Consider the following 16,831-nt stretch of genomic DNA (forward strand, 5'->3'; position numbering starts at 1 on the left):
TCCTACGAACAGTGCTCAGTTCCGGACGATCATCATCATCATCATATAACTCCTTTAAGTTTAAGTATTCCGCCCAGCTTTCCAAAATCTTCCCATTTTACAGGTAAAATTCCTGGGTCGTGTGCTGAGAGGAAATGCCTGGAAAAAAACTGAGTGTGACCGGAAAGTTAACAGGAAATAGAGCCCTGGAAGACAGAGAGCGAAAACGATAGATTCCCTGACAGACTAGTTGGGAACGAAAAGAAACAGCAACACCATCAGAGCAGCGAAAAAAATAAAAGAAGAAGAGAGGAGTGGAGAGCCACGTCTGCCAATGCTACCAAGCACGACACAAGATGATGAGTTCATCCCGATATAATACACTGGATTTGGATGATGGGTCACGAATATAAGTTTTAAAAAGTGTATAACTATGTGTGCTATTAATAAAGTACTACAACAAGAGCGCCAATATTGTAATGGTCTCACAGCTGTAATGGAGAACTCGTGAAACTAACATTTATGAAAACTTGTTATTACTATAGTGATCAAGATCAGCTGATGAAAAGCGCGCGCGTTATTGCGCTGTGTATTAAATACACCATATCCATTACTTTCTCATTACCCCATCATCATCATCATCATCATCATCATCATCATCATCATCATCATCATCATCATCATCATCATCATCATCATCATCATCACCATCATCATCATTTGAAAAGATGTGTATGAAACAATGCTAGACAAAGCAGAAAGTAAAATAGAAGAAAAAAAAACAAACCCTAAAAATCCTGCCGGTTTCCACTGGGGATCGCTGTGAACTCATTTCCACATCATAACATTGAACACGGGAGGTCGAGGAAAAATAATAAATGCGTTCCCTTGTGGAGAATATAAACATGAAATCGTCCCATTAATGGCGTAATCTGTGTGATATAATAGTAGCAAAACTGACCAGTAATCAGGAAGTCCGAGGTTCGATCCACAGTTGGGGCAAGTTGATGGGTTTGTTGTTGTTGTTTGTTTGTTTTTTTTCTTTTTTTCATTTTTGGAGGGGAGGGGGGGGGGGATATTTACCTTCTATTTTCTTTGACTGGTATTGTTTCCTAGATACCTTCTCAAATCATCGTCTTACACCAATTATTACTTATTTACTTTATTATTTATTATCATATTTATCATCATCATTGTCATTATCATCGACGTCATCATCTTAATCATCACACTCACTACTCTCACCACCACCATCATAATTAACATCATCAATCAAACATTGGCGTCGTGTTCGAAGGGTAGCAAACGATTTGTCAATGTCTGTTTAACGCTATGGAATCGGGATAAACTCCGGCTCCTTGGACTGTGGGACTCAGAAGGGCTCATGTTGTTACCATACACATATACACACACAACACACATATATATACATACATAAACACATGTACTACATGTGGATAAATTAATTAATTACCATGTCACGTAAGATTTATATTATTTTATTCTACCCCTTTTACGGGACGGTGCAGACTTAACAAAGCTAAGAAAATATCGATGCACTAACGCGTGTAGCAATAACAATAAACACAATGACCCCAAAAGAGTGGTCAAGCTGGGAATCGTCTTTCTCGGAATGTCAAGGGTGTCAATGTCTATTCTCATTGCCGACAGTTTGGCCACCAAGGTCATCACCACGGCCACATGAAAAATTTGATGACTGTGCCCCACCAAGTCACAACGTCCTGGCACCCACCGTTCCGGGATGAGAGCCGCAAACGCCACAGCGCAAAGAACGTCTAAGAAGACCACAAGAGTGATGTGGTTAAGTGACGTCATGCTGCAGTCAGAGTTCCACCAACAGTCTGTGTAACGGGGTACCAATGGTGCAAACAGAAACAACCCGTGTAATGATGTGCCAACAATCATTAGAGATTTGCGTGTGTCCTGGAAGGGTGGTTGGGGAAGGGGTTACAAATAAATGAATAAAGCAATGAAGTTATAAACGAAAAAAATAATATTAATAACAAATTTATATATATATATATATATATATATATATATATATATATATATATATATATATATATATATATATATATATATATATATATATATAAAGATTTCCAAAGATGAAATTAGCAACACATCCGGTATAGATATGTTTCGATCCGTTTCATATTTGAACTTACTTTGCCAAGATGAATCAAATCAAGTGATATTGACAGTCGACCGATCAGTCTACAATGATGTCTACAATGGACTGTAAATTCTATATTTAGGTCAATGAAAGTTTCATTGAAACTCGAGCAAAGGGAAACAAAAAAAAAGTAGAAAAAAAAGAAGAAAAACAACAAACAAATAAAAAACAAACAACAAACAAAAAGAAATGTACGTTCTGATGAATCATTATTTCAGTCAGTTACAATGCCATCAGAATAACTTTTGTCTCCACTATAAATTCTAATCGTTTTTGTTATGTTTTATTTTATTTTATTTATTTATTTTTTTGTTTTTCTTTGAAGCGAACCCTTCGACGTAGAATATCCATTCCCTCGCAACTCGCGAGCCCAATTAGATTCGAGTTTTTGTTTAGTTTTTACTCACAAAAATGTGTACTTTATCTACTCTTCAACTATCTTATGATTACAGTCTAGTGTATTTAACCTCATCTGCGATCAATCAATCAATCAATCAATCAATATGATAATGATAATAATAATAATAATAATAATAATAATAAAAAATAATAATATAATATAATAATAATAATAATAATAATAATAATAATAATGATAATAATAATAATAATTGAATTTTTATACTTACATTATCGTCCCCATATTTTACCCTTGCGGTACAATATAGGGAGAATATTAAGACGCTTAAGATGAGGTTTGCTGGAAGATGCCAGGCAAGAAACACGTCACGAAAGATGGCGCTGGAACAGATGTAGATGCTACCAATCCCGATGCCGAATCCCTGAACGGCTACACCCACATAATCCAATAAGAACAGGAACTGATGATGCCATGGTGATTTGGAGTGGAGGAGATGGGCTGGGAACGTGATGTGTTCAATAGGAATTAATTATAGGTTTATGAATATTGAAACGTGAAATCATCATCATCATCATCATCATCATCATCATCATCATCATCATCATCATCATTACCATCGTCTTCGTAGTCGTCACCACCATCACCTCCAAGGCATCATCAACACGTAAATGGGCAAGGTGGGAAGGTGTTTACAAATAAGATGAGACACTTTTGTTGTTTGATAGCATCAAATGTACTCCATGGATTTTAATGACATTTCTATAACAGAACAATATAAAATATTATCTCTGTGTATGCAAAATTTCTTAATTGAAAGAAAATACAAATACAGTGGTTTATTAGAAGAAACTAAAGAGACGCTAAAGCACAAAATATCGAAAGAATGCTATTTTTCTTAAAATCCAGTTTTCAAAGCTCAAAAACTTAGGCCGGATAATCGGAATCTATAGATAGAACAAAATTGACACCACTCAGCTCTTTGTTATTGTTTTTTAGCCTTATCGCTAGTTTATAATCAGACAAAAAGTGCTACGGTTACCATATTTGTGTATTGTACATTAATATCCGACTGATGGGATGCTATGAGGTTTTTTTTTAATGTTAGCGCATTATAGCACAAAATAACCATTTTTAAAAAGTCATTTATTAAAATATGCATACGAAAATGGTAAACCATCAAACAGCATTGAATTTTTATCTACAAAAGAACAAGTCACCCCAATTCACCGGTGATTCTATGGAATTCAGATATTTAAAACAATATTGCAAAAATGGAGCATCAAACAGCATTATTTTATCTCAAAGAAAAGGCAATCCGGATTGATCAGATGGATTATTGCATTAGCAATCCGTTGACAGAAAAAAAGGATACAGGCCACAGACAACGCCTTTTACTTTTACCGAGAAGACAAAAGAAAAGAATTGAAGAATGATGGGATCAAATCATTGATAATGAGATTAGACAATCGGTTTCAGTTTGGACAAAAATATTGAGAAACGTCATCCAACAAAAGGATGGGTTGACTGACCATTTAGAACCTAAATTATGTGAGTGGTGCTCACTCAAATCATTTTGCGTTTGATAATTGAAATGTTTCGCATGCTTTACAAAAATTTCGCTCACGTCTTTGCTTTTCAAAGATGTAGATACTAATGATCTCTTAAATGCTGCTTTAAAATGGATTAATGTATGTGAGTGTACACTTTTATGAATATTAGTTGAATATATCTATTATATATATATATATATATATATATATATATATATATATATATATATATATGGGGGGGTATGTACGTGTGTGTGTGGGGGGGGGGGGGTTAGGGGAGAGAGAGAGAGAGAGGAGAGAGAGAGAGAGAGAGAGAGAGAGAGAGGAGGAGAGAGAGAGAGAGAGAGAGAGAGAAGAGAGAATATGTATTATAGTTATAGAGAAGGGGAAAAGTAGATATGGCAAAAGTTGTCGCCATCCAGGCACCTACCTATTGAGCTAAAGCTCAAGCTGAGAATTGAACATATCCCTAATGTGATAACTGGCCAAGTGGTGCTATCGTTTGCGACGTCACAGTCTTTCAAGACATTGGCCAGCTGGATGACAATGGCGAATGATCCGATGATGTGAGTCCATATATTCACAGTCTCATTGTGAAGCTGCAGGGTTAGCATTGGGTGAGGTGTATGTGTTGGTGGGGAGGTGATCAGAGATTAACATAGAAATTGTCTTGGTCAATGATATAATTTTTGTACATACTTTTTGACAATTGAAAAACCCTCTTTCAATCATCTTAAAACCAAGGAAATATTTTGAGTGGCTGAAAACATGCTACCATCACCGTAAGATTTGAAAAGGGGGACAAAAGTAAAGCTTAAAATTACCTACTAGTTCCTTGACTTTCCCTCATGCAAACTCCTAGGGCATACTATACGCATAAACGAGTATTATTAAGAAACATCCGAGGGGAAAGGAACGTAATGATCGACCTTCAACCTGGCTTTTTTTTAAAAGAAAAAAAAGTAAGATCATGTAACTCACAACTTATCATCACTACATTATGTGCAGACTTTGCCAAAACCATCAATGATAACAGTACTGTCATTGGACTTAATCAAGGCTTTCGACAAAGGCTATCGCTAAATCCTACTTGCAGAGCCAAAGAAATAAAGTATGTTCATTACATAAATTTCTGTACAGCTTCATTATATTTTGTACCCTATACGTGATGGTTAAAACATAACGTTTTCAGCAATGTCATAAGAATAGGGTCTCTTCCATACAAAGGTCGTTGAGAGACTTATTTTTCGGGTGCAATTTATGATTTGACACAAGTTATCTTAGGGTAGATTAATATGTGGCCATGACCTGCACAGATCAAGATAAGTTGCACTTTCAAAAATACATTACTACAAGAACAACAACAACAACAACAACAACGACGACAACGACTACTACTACTACTACTACTACTACTACTACTACTACTACTACTACTACTACTACTACTACTACTACTACTACTACTACTACTACTACTACTACCACTACTACTTCCAACACACCAATGCTACCACAATACCACTACTACTATTATCACTACTACAATTAATACTACAACTATTCTTCTTCTTCTTCTTCTTCTTCTTCTTCTTCTTCTTCTTCTTCTTCTTCTTCTTCTTTTTCTTCTTCTTCTTCTTCTTCTTCTTCTTCTTCTTCTTCTTCTTCTTCTTCTTCTTCTTCTTATTATTATTATTATTATTATTATTATTATTATTATTATTATTATTATTACTATTATCATTATGATTATTACCGTCATCATCATCATCATCATCATCATCATCATCATCATCATCATCATCATCATCATCACCATCATCATCATTATTATAATTATTACTATTATTAGTGTTGTTACTATCATCATCATTATCATCATCATCATCATCATTATCATCATCATCATCATCAATACCATTATCATTATCATTGCAACTTGAAGGAGTATGGCAGCGAGCGTCAAATTCTATTTTCGAGTACGTGATACAGCCCAAGTTGCATTAGTATATTGTCATTGCATTTTTCGGTGAAAATGCTAAGCTACTATTTAAGAAAAGAGTAACATAGAATCCTGCCTATAGTGGATTAAAGGGCTCTCTGCGTTTCTCGAAAAAAATGCTTACAGTTTAAAACCTCCTCTTGTGTTATATTCCAAAGGGCACCATCCAGGTTTTACAGGTCTTTCACTATATTTTTCGTTTAAAAAATAAACAAAAAAAAAAGAACATATTATTTATAAATGTGACCCAGTATTCATGTTGGTAATATGCCGGAGTGAAGAGCACGCTAAACGGGTAAATTAGTTCGTATCGCATCATTTAAGAGCTATAATATGCGATTATATGATTTGTGGTATGACACTCGCTTTCGGATCAAAAGGTCATGGGTTCGAGCCTCGCTCGACGCATAGTTGAGTCCTTGGAAAATGTTCTTTACTCACATTCTCTCACCGTGTTCAGGTGGAAAATGAGTACCTGACCGTTAACAGCGTTGTCTCTGTCCGAAAATTGTAATTATCTCCTAACATGTCTATCTTTATTCTTACGTGTAGTATACTGTGTACGTAGTATTTCCATGACCTGTACACGGGTCTATATCCAGTGTAAACGAATTGCTCTCTCATGATGTCAGGAACTCGGTCCGCGGTCAGGAGCTCTGACGATTTGAAATTGTCCCTCATTATCCATTGGACAAAGCATTGAGATGCCCTCTTGAATTGCTTCACCTGGACTGACATGGTCCGCTTCTATTTGGCTTGGATGACGTAGATTTCCTTCAACCATTCACTCTCACTCCTTTCCTGGTGATTCCTGTAGAATAATAAAAACGGAATCGAGATAAGGATGTTAGCAAGCTGAGCTAGTTCTGATGTTATAGATAGTATGCGCTTGGCTAAGAAGCTCATAACATTGCCATCCGGAAGTATAACGGACCAACACATAAAACTGTGTGTATCCATGAACGTTTATAGTCAGGTTAATACAGTTCAGTGAGCATTACTCATAAACGCGGATGGCAAAAAAAAAAAAAACAATAACAAAGTCATGAGTGACGTCATCTTCGAACTATCTATAAGATTCACGGGCGTTCTTGTGATGAAGAGGTATATTCTTGGGACTCATAACAAGGCCTGAATAATTTGGCCTGATTGTTTGAATCGTCGTGTAGACACCTCGACGGTTTGTGCTTATGAGAGGCATATGATATAATATATTTCTCTCATCCCAATAGAAGTTCACTATCAAGGGATATAGAAAATTAAAAAGTGCTTAGGCGCATGTTGTAAACTGTGATTAAGCGGTATGTAACTAAAATTATATATATATATATATATATATATATATATATTATATATATATATATATATATATATATGTATATGAAAAAAAATTATATAAATAAAAACAACAAAAATGCAGAAAAAAAGTGAGCTTTTATATAACGCAGTTTCAGCCTTCTCTATCTCACTTCCTCTACACATACTCACAAACACACACACACACACACACACACAGACACACACAGACGTTCTCTCTATCTCTTTCTCTTTCTCTTTCTCTCACCCTCTTTCTCTCTCTCTCTCTCTCTCTCTCTCTCTCTCTCTCTCTCTCTCCTTCTCGCTATACACACAATCAGACACTCGAACAAATCAACAGACATACCAATGAAAATTACAAGACATTCTATAGTTACTCTATCTGTTTTTGTTTTGATTTTTTTTCGTTTGTTTGTATGTGTGGTTTCGTTTTTTGTTTTGTTTTTGCTTCTTTTTTTTTTTGAATGTTTTTTTTTTGTTTTTTTTTTTTTGTTTTTTTTTTTTGTGTTGCCAAGCTGGAACCGTTAGCTCAAGTCTTAAGTCGCATCGTTGTTATACTGCTATCTTGTTGAAAGCGTGTCAAGTTAAAGTAGAATCGAACCCCGTGTGGAAGGGGCTAAAACGTCCAATTTTATGTCGTTTTGAAGATTACCGTACACTGAGAAAATATCTTTTATTTGATTTTGACCGGTAAACATAACTTTACTTGATTAAAATGATCCTCAACATGTCAAAAAGTCTTAAACCCGATACTTCTGATCAAGAAAAAATGGATTCCCAGTTTGTTAAAAAAACAAAAACATAATTAATCCTGAGACTTCTGCCTTTTTAATCGATCGAAATGAAATCTAACGCTTTCTGAAAATGTAAAAAAAAAATGCGTTTCATCATTGTCAGGATTAATGGTTAAATCGAATACATTACGACTCAATGTTTATCTCACTGCACGCAGTCTGTCACTGTATACTTGTGGACGATATCACCTCTACTGTAGCTGACAAAACTCCTATTTTAAATTTTGGTAGATATCTGTATCTATATCAAAAATATTGATTAATAAGTTTACCCTCAACTTTTAAAAAAATTCTTAAATCCGAGATGTTTCATAAGAATTTTTGACAACTTGTGGGTCATCTTATTTCATCGATATATGAAGCAAAAAAATGTGTGACCTGAATGATTTAAAAAAAACCATTTTGTCAATTATAGGTAGACACCCCCCCCCCCCCCCGCCTCCTTTTTGTAGAGAAAAATAACAAGTAGTGGGTATCATTAACACACTCATCAATCATGTAAGCAAAACAGAAGGCATTAAAATCAGACAATATTCATGGTCTTATTATTCAAAAAGAATCTTTTCTCGATCAATAAGACCTTTAATATTAAAATCATCAAGGGTCCTATGCATTTGTTGTCTCGAAATTTACGTTATTTCGTGTTCGAACTGTTGGTTTTTACGAGTGATTTCTGTCTGATATCATAAATTGCCTACAACTTATTTGATAAATTGTAATGCGAAAGGATTACTCCCCTGACAAGTAAAAGCAGCAACCAAACAATTCTCATGTAACACTCTTTCAAGGATTAAAAAATAAACCCAACAAAATAGCTAGAATTTGTTTACTTCGAAATCTCGATGATCTGCATACAACTTGTCACAAAATAAAATTTTAAAAAGGATTTGAGACTTTCAAAGATATCTCAGGGTTGTGAATTTTTAAACAGCTCAGGGTCATTTTAATTATCGCTATTTGAAGTAAAAATATAATCTTGCCAAAATGAAAAAAAGGCATTAAGTGTAGCATAAAACGCATTCTTTGAACATATGAAAACTGAATAAGTTGACGATAAAACATAGCTACGTTGTTTTAACTATTGTTTGAAGAGAACTGGGTGTTATTTCATATTACCTGTTCAATATCAACACAGAAAAAAGCCATTAAAAAGTAGGTTAAGTGAAATAATTATCAAATGATGTACACAGGGAAACAAGTCACTGTCACAGTGTATATAATATTTGTACTACATTCCAACATTATCTTCAAACATATGCACACACACATACACGCACACACAACAGACAGTAATTGTCACAATGTTGATTAATTGAGTCAATCCGTCAATCCTCAACACGGGGATTCATTCACAAACGACTTCATATCAATAGCCTCGAGGCAATAGGGAGGGGAAGTGATAGAGAGAAGGGGAGGGGGGGGGGGGGGGGGTGAACTGAAGATGGGACTGAAGATAGTGTACTTAATCGTTATATAATTATACAATAATGTGGATAATTTTGTACAATTTCAAAACACGTTTTTATGTCGATCAGACAAATTTTACTTCATATTCAATAGATTCAGGATTTCCAATTTATCAAAACGCCTTAAACATGAGACATCTTGGGTCGCAAACTTTTTCATAAGCTGAGGTTAAAGTTAATTTGTCGGTATATTATCTAACATTTATCTGGTCAAGATAATATTAATTAAAAGTGGTTTGTCATTTTACGGAGGGTCCAAATGCTACAAAGTAACAATTGTGGTAAAGACAGAAAATAGGAAATTACCATTTTCCTTTTTTGGTCCATGAATATATTACGACCGGACACTGATGATGGCTGTTTGATCCATTGATGGTAAGGTAGTTACGCAAATGACTGCACACTTTTGGCGATCAATGATATAATATTCGTTTAACATCCTCCACTCACTCTATTAATCGGTCAAAACCTACGTGACACCCAATTTTCTCTTAGAGTGCATAGCATACTTGATGGTAGAAGTAGTAGCAGCAGCCGCAGTAGTAGTAGTAGTAGTAGTAGAAGTAGTAGTAGTAGTAGTAGTAGTGGTGGTGGTAGTAGTAGTAGTAGTAGTAGTAGTAGTCGTAGTAGTCGCAGTAGCAGTAGTACCACCAGCAGCAGCAGCAGTAGTCGAAGTGGTAGTTGCAGTAGTCGTAATAGAAGCAGCAGCAGCAGTAGCAGCAGTAGTAGTAGTAGTAGTAGTAGTAGTAGTAGTAGTAGTAGTAGTAGTAGTAGTAGTAGTAGTAGTAGTAGTAGTAGTGGTGGTGGTAGTAGTAGTAGTAGTAGTAGTAGTAGTAGTAGTAGTAGTAGTAGTAGTAGTAGTAGTCGCAGTAGCAGTAGTACCACCACCAGCAGCAGCAGCAGAAGCAGTAGTAGTAGTAGTAGTAGTAGTAGTAGTAGTAGTAGTAGTAGTAGTAGTAGTAGTAGTAGTAGTAATAATAATAATAAATAATACACATTTATATAGCGCTCATTCTCGTGTAAAACACAAGCTCTGGGCACTCTACAATATAAATATCAATTTTAAGTGAAAAAATAAAAAAATAAAATAATAACAACAATAACAATTCATAGCCAAATCAAGGATTCATATAGAGTCAAGAAAAACAAATACAGTAAAAATGTGTCTTGAGATTCTTTTTAAAAGTAGGTAAAGACTTGCACTCCCTCAGACCACGTGGTAGTTCATTCCAAATCTTGGGCCGAAACAAGCAAACGATCTATCACCAAATTTTGTTCTTGATCTTTTTTCCGAAATTTTCGTTTGGTCATTACATGATCTTAAAGTGTAATTTTCAAATTTACACATGACCACGTGATCTGTGAGATATGCCGGTGCTATACCAGCCAAACACTTATAAACAAGACACGCTGCTTTGTAATATGTGCGCTTTTCAATGGGCAACCAGTGGAGAGAGGCCAACAAAGGGGTTGCATGATCAAATTTTTTTTTTTTTTTTTTTTTTTTTTTTGCCAAAAACTAATCTTGCAGCACTGTTTTGCAGTAGTTGCAATTGTTTAATAGAAGCCTGAGGCAAGTTGACAAGCAGCGAGCTACAATAGTCTAGTTTCGAAAAAATGAGGGAAACAACCAATGTTTTACATGTTCCAATTGCAATATACTGACGGATCGAACTACTAGTAGTAGTAGTAGTAGTAGTATTTTATTCTTGTTTTTTATAAGAGAACAAAAATCCATGAAAATTAGTGGGCAAAAAACAACAACAAACTATCAAAATAAAACCAAACTTAACGAATGAATAAATTATATAAATTAATAAATAAATAAATAAGAATTGCTTGTGAAATATTATGTGAAAAAGTCAACTTGCCTTTATATTAGAACGCCTTATCCATCTGAATAAATAGTCGAGTGTCAATAAGTAAGAAGACAACTTTGACTGAATCTGTCATCTTTGCATAGAGACATGACGAGATCCTGTTTCATGTAAGGCTGTAAAACGTTTAGAGAGAAATAGATAATAGTTACATCGATTATTCTATATTTAAAGCTGGGATGAAAGAGAGAAATATCGATTTGTGATATCGTTTGTAAATAAAAATATCGTAATAGAGCATGATCATTTATTTTTCCCCTTTCATTTATTAGATTATCTGTGATGATTTCAATTCAGTTTATTTTTTCTAAAATCTTATCCATCTCTCTCTCTCTCTCTCTCTCTCTCTCTCTCTCTCTCTCTCTCTCTCTCTCTCTCTGTCTCTCTCTCTGTCTCTCTATCTCTCTCTCTCTCTCTCTTCCCTCTCTCTCTCTCTCTTTTCTTTTTTACTCTCTCTCTCTCTCTCTCTCTCTCTCTCTCTCTCTCTCCTCTCTTCTCTCTCATCACTACTTAATTACTTCCTGAGACAGGAAAATTGTATAACACGTGATGAGAAATCTTCGCAAAACGTCTAATAAGAAAAAGTCTAAGCACTTATAAAACAATTTCTCTTAAAATCTATTATGATTATCTAAAATTTAATTCATATAATTGTAATTACGTTCGAAATAATCTATGAAAAGGTTGATTTGTTCAGACACATTATAAAACGTAGCCATATATGCTTGAGAAAATGAGTCTTGTGTAAAGTTAATGGATCCTTGTCCACTTATATGAACCAGTGACATTTTCTTTTTACAACTGACATGAAGATGATTTCGTGTAATATTCGGAATATAATTAAATTAATATCACGGTAATTTTATCAAAAAATCTAATGTTTCTTCAAATCTCATGAATTTATTCCCGATTCTGTAAAGCTCTAATAAATATTATATCGATATGCAAGTTTATGGATAATCGAAATTTACATCATCAGGTTGTCACTTTTTGTCTCTATCTACCTCAATATTCTCTTGGTAACTCATGAATATGTTACAAGATTGGAAATCTTTGACTTTTCATCTCTCTCTCTCTCTCTCTCTCTCTCTCTCTCTCTCTCTCTCTCTCTCTCTCTCTCTCTCTCTTTTTTTTTTTTTTTTTTTTTGTTTGTTTTGTTTTGTTTTGTTTTTGTTTGTTTTTTTCTTTTTTTTTCTTTTCCTTCCTTCCTTCTTTTTTTTTCTTTCTTCTTTTGTAATTTTTTGTTTGTTTGTTTTGTTTTGTTTTAGAATTTATAGATAGCGATGGTTTTTTTTTTTTTAAAATAGCAAAATATGTATGCAACTGTTGACACCATTTTACGCAAGTTCTCGATACGCCAGTCATTCTTCCCATCATTTCCTTCGGTATTCATCTTGTTCATCCTTTAGTCCGCCTGCACTGCCATTGAAATTTGACACACGAAGTAAAGAGAGAAACTTCATTTTCAATGTTGGGGCAATCTTTTTATTCGTCATAATTATGGTCAAAGCCAGCCAAATAAACAATCTAATTAAAGCGTGGGATTCGTATGAAACGTGGTGGTGTGTATAAAAATATTACTACCTCGCGTACATTGAACATGTGAATCTATGAAACTTTATGTCCAACCAGTTTTCCGAGATACATCCATCTGTTAACTTATTTCCAGTTTAATCATGCCAGGATTTTGGAGAGAGAAGTGAAACGAGAAAGACTTATTATGATGATATAGAATAGAAAGCTACAGAGAGAGAGAGAGAGAGAGAGAGAGAGAGAGAGAGAGAGAGGAGGAGAGGGAGGGAGGGAGAGAGAGAGAGAGAGAGAGAGAGGAGTAGGAGGAGGAGGAGGAAGAGGAGGAGGAGGAGAGAGAGAGAGAGAGAGAGAGAGAGAGAGAGAGAGAGTGTGTGTGTGTGTGTGTGTGTGTGAAAGAGAGAGAGTGAGAGAGAGAGAGAGAGAGAGGGAGAGAGAGAGAGAGAGAGAGAGAGAGAGAGGGAGAGAGAGAGAGAGAGAAAGAGAGAGAGAGAGAGAGAGAGAGAGAGAGAGATGTTTTTCAAATTCATTATCACTGTTTACTGTTTACCCCTGAAGGTGAGAATAGAGCGTTGTTCCTAGACTAATCTAACAGAATGAACCCACATTCGATCAAATTTAACCTTTATCATGCGAATGTCGATATTATATCTAACATTACATGAGGCAGACACATTTAGAACATAGATAATCAGGGTGTTTTGAGTTAGACGACATATTCAATACTTTTAACCAGCTGACTGCTTGCTGTACTCTGGAAAACTTGTATTTAAAAATTTGGCCAGAAAACAGAAGACCAAAGTTTGAGATTTTTTTCCCAACATGACAGTCATTTAAATCGATCGATATTTGAAGGACGAGTTTTCTGACCAAATGTTTAAATACCTACGAATTTGGTTTTTTTTCCAGAGTACGCCAGATAACGTTTACTTTATAGATATATCAATAGATTAAGACGACCCCCAATTTTCCAAAAATTCTTCAAGCTAAATCCTCTTTAAAACTTCCTGCAAATATTAATAAAGATGTTTTATCAGTGAACAGCAGAATAAACCATTCTGATCAAACTATATTTAAGCACTCGTCATATTATACAACATAAATGTTATTCTCATGAGTGGAATAACAGTTGATTATTTAAATAGATAGATAAATGAATGAGTAAATAAATAAATAAATAAATAAATAAATAAATAAATAAATAAATAAATAAGAAAAGGGGAAGCGGAACAGAGAGAAGACATAAAACAATACTCACGTAGTTCGCTTCCTTGTCCAAGTCTTATAACCTGAACACAAAATCAGGGCTTATTCATCGAAATGATATACATGCTCTATTAATGTTATGCGTTTAAGTAAAATACTCACAACAAGAAACGTACCAATACAACAACAAAAAATACTTGTAACGTCACACGTTTATATTTATAGTTCGATTGATATATTATCAATCCTATTCATATGAAACCAGTTTAAAATTATCCATTGAGCAAACATCAGCACTGTTTCTTCATTTATGAGCATGCCTCGCGAAAGTTTTTTTATTGTAAATCGATCGAGTTGGAGCGAACCCTTCGATAACTACAAGAAAGAACGGAATTGACGTCCATCAGCTCTTTGTTATTATTTTTAGCCATTTTATTGATTAGTTCTGACTAAATTCAATCAATCAGAATATGAACGTTTAAAATTACACATAGTGTTGTGTGTTGGTACGTTTAATCGGCTGGTGGATGTTAAGAGTATTTTACCTAAACGCATAGCATAAATAGCCTGAGACAACCCCAAAAACCATCTCACATTACAAGGCGATAACCATGAAAAGAAACAGAAAAGAAGTTGTTGTTAGTAGTGCTCAAGATAACAAATGATCCCATTGATTGTACTCCTGACCACAACTTACTATTCACTTTCTTTTGGTGGTCGACGCCTTGTATTGAGCATTTTGAACATTAATATCGCGCAGTGTCTCATAATCGTTCTCAAAGCGCATTTTCAAGGGCCAACAACAACATTGAACATAATATAGGACGAGGCATGACGTCTGCAAGGCGATATTACAATTTATTTTCGACAGAGTCAACGCTGTTAGAGGCCAGGTACTAATTTTACCCTGAGTACTGTGAGTGAGAATGTGATTAAAGAGCATTTTCCAAAGAATAAACTTTTTGCAGCTCAGAAATACTCGAAACCTGGACCAACTCGTCCGGAGGCGAGTGTCATAACACAAGACCACAAGGCTGCAATTGTGATGTAATTTGTTGGGTAGAATTAGGCTATAAAAAGTTTACGAATGCTACGATTGGAGTTTGGGAATTGATATTACAAGTTAGGTTAAATATTGATTAGCAGTTCTGGCTGGCTCAACATAACACATATTTTGTAACTAACACACAAGATTATGTGTAACGTTGAGCTTGTTATGGTTGTTAACTCATGATATCGATGGTATGTGTTTAGACAAAATACTCACTAGGTATACCTGCCAGAACGATCATTCCACCACACAACAACACAAACTGTAAATTTTAACGCCTGTAATATGTAGTTAGTACTTATCACTCAGAGCTGGTAGTCGAATTCAATAACAAAGAGTCGAGTGACGTCAATTTCATTAATTCCATAAGGGATAGTGTTTGTGTTAAGAATGCATCTTCTGATTAGCCAAAAATTTTTTAAAAAAACAAAAATATATATATATATATATATATATATATATATATATATATATATATATATATATATATATATATATATATTTATGAGTGTTGGTGGGTACTTGTAGGTACGATAGTGCTCGATAATGGTGGTTAGAGCTAATATATAATGTAAGGAAAGGGGGGGGGGGGGGGGTTATTTGGCCTTTTGCGTTTTGAGCTTGAATTTGTTAGAGTGTCTGCACATTGTCATCAGTTCAGATCTTTTGTTTAAGGTGCTATTGTTTCTGTGGTTGTGTAGTAAAATCTCCAGTTTCCTGTCATGCATAAATTGCATTTTCTAGCACCGCATCTGTAGGGGCTGCTTTGCTTGACGACCTCCCAGGTTATTGTTGCTGTTTTTTGTGTGTTTATTTGTTCCCAATAGTGCATTGCTAATTTGGTGCTTTTTGCTTTGCTTTCATGTGTTATGAACCCAACAACACCAATACAAATAAAGACAACTGTAACTGCAGAAAGAAAGACAATTACCCTCTTAAAGGAAACTGCCAAAAAAGCGCCATAGTCTACAAAGCCACCATAACCACTGATAACACCGCAGCACAATACATCGGCAGCACAGAACCCCCATTCAAAACACGATACAACAACCACAAAGCCTCCATAACACATGAAAGCAAAGCAAAAAGCACCAAATTAGCAATGCACTATTGGGAACAAATAAACACACAAAAAACACCAACAATAACCTGGGAGGTCGTCAAGCAAAGCAGCCCCTACAGATGCGGTGCTAGAAAATGCAATTTATGCCTGACAGAGAAACTGGAGATATTACTACACAACCACAGAAACAATAGCACCTTAAACAAAAGATCTGAACTGATGACAATGTGCAGACACTCTAACAAATTCAAGCTCAAAACGCAAAAGGCCAAATAAACCCCCCCCCCCCCCCCCCCCCCCCCCCCCCCCCCCCCCCCCCCCCCCCCCCCCACCACACAACACATTTCACACAAACACACACACCCACACACACACAGTACACCACAACAACACACCTACACATACACATACAAACACACACACACACACATACACACT

At 35.2% G+C, this 16,831-nt stretch overlaps 1 protein-coding gene across 6 annotated transcripts in view; it reads right to left on the minus strand.

Moving 5' to 3' along the window:
- Positions 1-1,462: 1,462 nt before the first annotated feature.
- The window catches only part of LOC144962444 (membrane progestin receptor alpha-like), a 16,015-nt gene continuing 646 nt past the window's right edge, over positions 1,463-16,831 (minus strand). For 3 of the 6 annotated variants that reach the window (XM_078895394.1, XM_078895391.1, XM_078895393.1), the window contains exons 2-7: positions 14,332-14,654; positions 11,538-11,659; positions 6,636-6,900; positions 4,518-4,686; positions 2,806-3,035; positions 1,463-1,923 (exon numbers count right to left, since the gene is read on the minus strand). In XM_078895394.1, the coding sequence (XP_078751520.1) occupies positions 1,474-1,923; positions 2,806-3,035; positions 4,518-4,686; positions 6,636-6,827 (1,041 nt within the window). In that variant the 5' untranslated portion in view covers positions 6,828-6,900; positions 11,538-11,659; positions 14,332-14,654 and the 3' untranslated portion in view covers positions 1,463-1,473. Of the gene's footprint in view, positions 1,924-2,805; positions 3,036-4,517; positions 4,687-6,635; positions 6,901-9,316; positions 9,477-11,537; positions 11,660-14,331; positions 15,271-15,546; positions 15,730-16,831 lie in introns of those variants that run through there. The other 3 variants (XM_078895395.1, XM_078895392.1, XM_078895396.1) reach the window with 3 other exon arrangements.

The sequence above is a fragment of the Berghia stephanieae genome, chromosome 1, assembly GCF_034508935.2.
Source record: "Berghia stephanieae isolate SIO BIC M18660-M18661 chromosome 1, UCSD_Bste_1.3, whole genome shotgun sequence".
NCBI classification, from domain to species: domain Eukaryota; kingdom Metazoa; phylum Mollusca; class Gastropoda; order Nudibranchia; family Aeolidiidae; genus Berghia; species Berghia stephanieae.